Below are 4,999 nucleotides of genomic sequence, written 5' to 3'. Positions count from 1 at the left end.
TCGGGAACTGAGGGGCCGGGCCACCATTGGGGAGTGGCCAGTGGGGTTCTGTGTGTAGGTCCTTCTGTGTTGTGTCCTCCACTTCTACAGATGAGAAAACTGAGACCCAGAGGGGCTAAAGGATGGCTTACGCTGCATAGCTTGTAAGGGGCAGAGCGGGGATTCAAGCCGACACCTGCCTGGCTCAATGGTACATACTGGTCCCATGGTACCCAATGCTTCTGACGACTCTGGGGGCTCAAAGGCAGCCTCTGACACTGGATCCGATCCAATAAGGGAAAGAGAGTCAGAGAATTAAAAAAAAAAAACCAACAACTACTTTTTAAAAAATGTTTATTTATTTTTGAGAGAGAGAAAGAGCACACAGGGGAAGGGCAGAGAGAGAGGGAGACACGGAATCTGAAGGAGTCTCCAGGCTCTGAGATGTTAGCACAGTGCCTGACATGTGCCTCGAACCCACGGACCGTGAGATCATGACCTGAGCCGAAGTCGGACACTTAACCGACTGAGCCACCCAGGCGCCCCGAGAATTTTTAGAACTAGAAAGGACTCCACGATCAGGCAGTCCAGCCTTGTCACTTTACTGAGGGGACACAGAGGCCCAGAGAGGGGAGGCAAGGGGGCCTCAGGTCACACAGAGAGCAAAGCAAAGTTAGACCATGAACCCAGCTCTCCTAATCCAGAGCCGGGCAGGCAGGATCCCCACAGCAAATCCTGAGGTGGCCCCAGGCCGGCATCGGTGAGGCCTTTCTCAGCTAAGGCTGTCACCGTGGGGCAGGGAGTCCTTCACGGGCTGACTCACCGCCTGGGGACGCAACCGCCACAAAACTGCCTGTGCCAAGGCCCCGCTGGCCCCTTAGGCTCTGGGAACGAGAGCCGGTTCCCACCGCCCAGCCTGAGTCACGGCCGACTGGTGTTTGTGAGTTTTTCTCTCGGCCCCACACCCCCGGAGCTGGGTGGGAACTCCGAGCAGCACCCAGCGAAGTGAGTCGACCCCGGGTTGAATAATCCTGATCCAGAGTGGGGAGTTGGACGGGACCTGGTGTGATGAAACGGGCAGGGGAACCCTCCGTCAGCAGTCAGGAGGCCCCGCCCTCCCCGGCGCCTATAAAGGTTCCAGGGGTTTGAGCTGCCCCAGCATCCTCCCAGCCTCCCTGAGCACCTCTCTCTTCTCTCTGCCGCCTCGCTCGCTCGCTCGCTCACTCACCTCCCTCCTGGCATCATGACCACCTGCAGCCGCCAGTTCACCTCCTCCAGCTCCATGAAGGGCTCCTGCGGCATCGGGGGCGGCTCCAGCCGCATGTCCTCCGTGCTGGCCGGAGGGTCCTGCCGGGCCCCCAGCGCCTACGGGGGCCTGTCGGTCTCCTCCTCCCGCTACTCCTCCGGGGGGGCCTACGGCCTGGGGGGCGGCTACGGCGGCGGCTTCAGCAGCAGCAGCAGCAGCTTTGGTGGGGCCCTGGGTAGCGGCTTCGGTGGAGGATATGGTGGTGGCCTTGGAGGTGGCTTTGGAGGCGGCCTTGGTGCTGGCTTCGGTGGTGGCTTCGGCGCTGGCTTTGGAGGGGGTGATGGCGGCCTCCTCTCCGGCAACGAGAAGCTCACCATGCAGAACCTCAACGACCGGCTGGCCTCCTACCTGGACAAGGTGCGTGCCCTGGAGGAGGCCAACGCTGACCTGGAGGTGAAGATCCGTGACTGGTACCAAAGGCAGCGGCCCAGTGAGGTCAAGGACTACAGCCCCTACTTCAAGACCATCGAGGACCTGAGGAACAAGGTGTGTGGGCCAGGCGGGCGACCCTGGTGGTTACGACAGGCCATGGCTTCAGTGGCCCTTAGAAATCACTTTCTAGCATCTTTGTTTCACAAACTGGGAGAGTGAGGCCACCTTGGGGGAGTAGACGGAGGCCACTCCGCATTGCTGGCAGAGGGTCCCTTTTCAGCATCCAGCTGTCCGAGCTTGGCTGGAGCCCTGACTCTCTTATTCCCTGCAAGTGATTTTTGCGTTGCTCCCTCAGCTTCTCTCAGCCTGGGGCCGAGGATGGGGTGGTAGAGCCGGGGGGGCCTCCCTCCGCACACCCTGAGCCGGCTGCAAAAGACACTCAGGCTGGCTGGATGGAAGAGTGTAGGGCCTGACTCGCCAGCCAGGCGACCCTCAAGTTTGGGGACACCGTATCCTCCCCTCTCTGCTCTTCACCCCCGGGCTTTGGGGTCTTGGCTAACGAGGCCTGTCCTTTTACCTTCTCTGTAGATCATCGCGGCCACCATCGAGAACGCTCAGCCCATTCTGCAGATTGACAATGCCAGGCTGGCAGCCGATGACTTTAGGACCAAGTGAGCCACTGCTGTGGTGGGCGGAGTGTGGTGCAGAGGGCGGGGGTTGGGGGGGGTGGTGGGCAAGCGGTGGGGCTGTTGGTTTTGAACCTCAGAGGCCTCGCAGATGGAGCCTGATGCCTCGACCTCTGTCCTGCCAGGTATGAGCACGAGCTGGCCCTGCGCCAGAGCGTGGAGGCCGACATCAACGGCCTGCGCAGGGTGCTGGACGAGCTGACCCTGGCCAGGACTGACCTGGAGATGCAGATCGAAGGGCTGAAGGAGGAGCTGGCCTTCCTGAAGAAGAACCACGAGGAGGTGAGGTCGCTGCTGGTGTTGGCAGCGGGAGGCCGGTTCAGGGGCCAGGAAAGGGCTCAGCTGAGCTGGTCGTCTCCCGCCATCCCTTCCTAGGAGATGCTTGCCCTGCGGGGTCAGACTGGCGGGGACGTCAGTGTGGAGATGGATGCCGCCCCCGGCGTGGACCTGAGCCGCATCCTGAACGAGATGCGCGACCAGTACGAGCAGATGGCGGAGAAGAACCGCAGAGACGCGGAGGCCTGGTTCCTGAGCAAGGTGGGGCTCAGGCGCTCAGCTCTCCTGCAGGACTTCCCAGCCAGGGGCCACCTCTCGGGTGCCTCACACCTGCTCCTCTTTTCCTGTCTCAGACCGAGGAGCTGAACAAGGAAGTGGCCTCAAACAGCGAACTGGTGCAGAGTGGCCGCACGGAGGTGACCGAGCTCCGGAGGGTGCTCCAGGGCCTGGAGATTGAACTGCAGTCCCAGCTCAGCATGGTATGAAGGACCCCGGCTCGCCGCAGTCCCCAAGTCACCAGTGATGCCGCCGGCCCCTCAATGTTGCCACAATACAGTTCTGCCCCTCTTTTCCCAGGAGTGGGATGGAGGGGTCATTGTACCCATTATATAGACACAGAAATTAAGGCCCAGAACAACGGAGTGATTTTCTCCACATTGTCTGGCCCATCAGTAGCCCAGCTGGCACCAAAATCCATGTACCTCCCAGGAACATGCCCAGAGGCCTGGGGTGGGGGAGAGCAATGATCACCTCTGTTGACTCTTTCCCTTTCCCCCACTCACAGAAAGCATCCCTGGAGAGCAGCCTGGAGGAGACCAAAGGCCGCTACTGCATGCAGCTGGCCCAGATCCAGGACCTGATCGGCAGCGTGGAGGAGCAGCTGGCCCAGCTGCGCTGTGAGATGGAGCAGCAGAACCAGGAGTACAAGATCCTGCTGGACGTTAAGACGCGGCTGGAGCAGGAGATCGCCACCTACTGCCGCCTGCTGGAGGGCGAGGATGCTCAGTGAGTGCACTGCCCTCCTTCCGGGTCCTGCCCAGCAGCCCCTGCAGCCCCGCTGCTCCCAGCGCGTCTAACTGCTCCGCCTTTTCTCCCCTGCAGCCTCTCCTCCCAGCAAGCGTCCAGCCAGTCCTTTTCTTCCCACAAAGGTAAGGCCCTTGAGGCTCCTGGGTGCCCCTGAACCCCCAGCCCTCCCTTCTCCCTGTGTGGGGCCTCTAAGCTCCCAGAACCCTTCTCACCCCCTCACCTCTCCCCCACAGTCTTCTCCTCCTCCTCGTCCTCCTCTGGCCACCAGACCCGGCCCATCCTCAAGGAGCAGGGCTCGTCCAGCTTCAGCCAGGGCCAGAACTCCAAGCACTGAGCTGACTCTTCCGGAGCCTCCTGCCCGCCCGCCGGCCCCAACCTCCTGAAGGCCTGCGTCAGGGCCCTGTCCTCCCAGCGCGGTCCCCAAGCTGTCTCCCCTCCCCCTCTGCTGGTGGTGGGCTAATAAAGCTGACTTTCCGGTTGACGCAAACCTGTGTGGTCTCTGTTCTTGAACAAATGGGAGGGGGTTGAAGGTGTCTCCCCGAGGCCTTCTCGGACCCCACAGCCTGACGGGTCCAGGAAACAGCAAAGCTCAGTAATACTGGTGGGGTCTTTCTCGAAGACTCCCCTGCCACCTTGCCCCCCCATATCGTGGGCGTGGGAGGTGGGACGCAGGAGGGGAAGGAGCTCCCACGTGTTGACAGTCACCCTGTGAGGTGGGTGTGGTGAGGCTGGGTTTGGAATGGAGACAGCTCTGCCATTCAGAGGGGTTCAGTAACTTTCGCAAAGTCATGTGGATCCTAAGAGGCATGATTGTGGTTCAAGCCCTGCTGTCTGGTTACAGAGGGCACGCTTTCTTTTTTTTTTTTTAAATGACGCTCTCTCGTTTTAGGTATTTTAACCCAAAGACTCCAAAGCTTGAGCTCTTAACTCTACCCTTTGGCTCCTCACATTACACAAGTTTTGTGTTGGGCGGTAGAAAAGAGAGCCTTTGCCTTGGGGATGGTGTCCGTGGTTAGGACTGAACTTTTTTCTCCCAACCTGTCCTCTTCTTCACCCCTTATCAGCCCCTGCTTCTCATCAGGCAGGAGACTGAGTGAAAGGGGTCCCCTGGGAAACATCTGTCACCCTCGCCCTGCTTCATCACCACCCTCCACCCCCCCCATGTTCAGACCTGCTGCCTCTCTCCCTAGAGCTGGGCACAGGATAACTGACTGGGCCCTTTGCTGTCCATCTCTCCCAGCCCCATTTCTACCTGCTGGGCTCTTTAGAAAGAATATGGCTAAGTTCAAGTACGTGGACACGATCAAGACTCTACTGTTTAATCACCTGTGATGTTCTCTTTCCCCTCCAATGC

General features: G+C 60.0%; 1 protein-coding gene across 1 annotated transcript; it reads left to right on the top strand.

Moving 5' to 3' along the window:
- Positions 1-981: 981 nt before the first annotated feature.
- On the top strand, positions 982-4,132 carry KRT16 (keratin 16). The gene is made up of 8 exons (XM_027048848.2): positions 982-1,771; positions 2,246-2,328; positions 2,469-2,625; positions 2,719-2,880; positions 2,973-3,098; positions 3,404-3,624; positions 3,721-3,767; positions 3,879-4,132. The coding sequence occupies exons 1-8, from the start codon at positions 1,223-1,225 to the stop codon at positions 3,977-3,979; spliced, it is 1,446 nt and encodes a 481-aa protein (XP_026904649.2). The 5' UTR covers positions 982-1,222; the 3' UTR covers positions 3,980-4,132.
- The last annotated feature ends 867 nt before the right edge of the window (positions 4,133-4,999 follow it).

This window comes from Acinonyx jubatus, chromosome E1 (assembly GCF_027475565.1).
Source record: "Acinonyx jubatus isolate Ajub_Pintada_27869175 chromosome E1, VMU_Ajub_asm_v1.0, whole genome shotgun sequence".
Classification (NCBI taxonomy): domain Eukaryota; kingdom Metazoa; phylum Chordata; class Mammalia; order Carnivora; family Felidae; genus Acinonyx; species Acinonyx jubatus.
Note: the sequence above shows the minus strand (reverse complement) of the source record. Positions and strands in the feature narration are given on the sequence as shown.

Excerpts from the sequence above, each read along its gene's own strand:
- KRT16 (XM_027048848.2), top strand. The coding sequence starts at position 1,223 with ATGACCACCTGCAGCCGCCAGTTCACCTCCTCCAGCTCCATGAAGGGC. Across the intron at positions 1,772-2,245 it reads TCGAGGACCTGAGGAACAAG|ATCATCGCGGCCACCATCGA; the intron begins GTGTGTGGGCCA and ends CCTTCTCTGTAG. Across the intron at positions 3,625-3,720 it reads CTGGAGGGCGAGGATGCTCA|CCTCTCCTCCCAGCAAGCGT; the intron begins GTGAGTGCACTG and ends TCTCCCCTGCAG.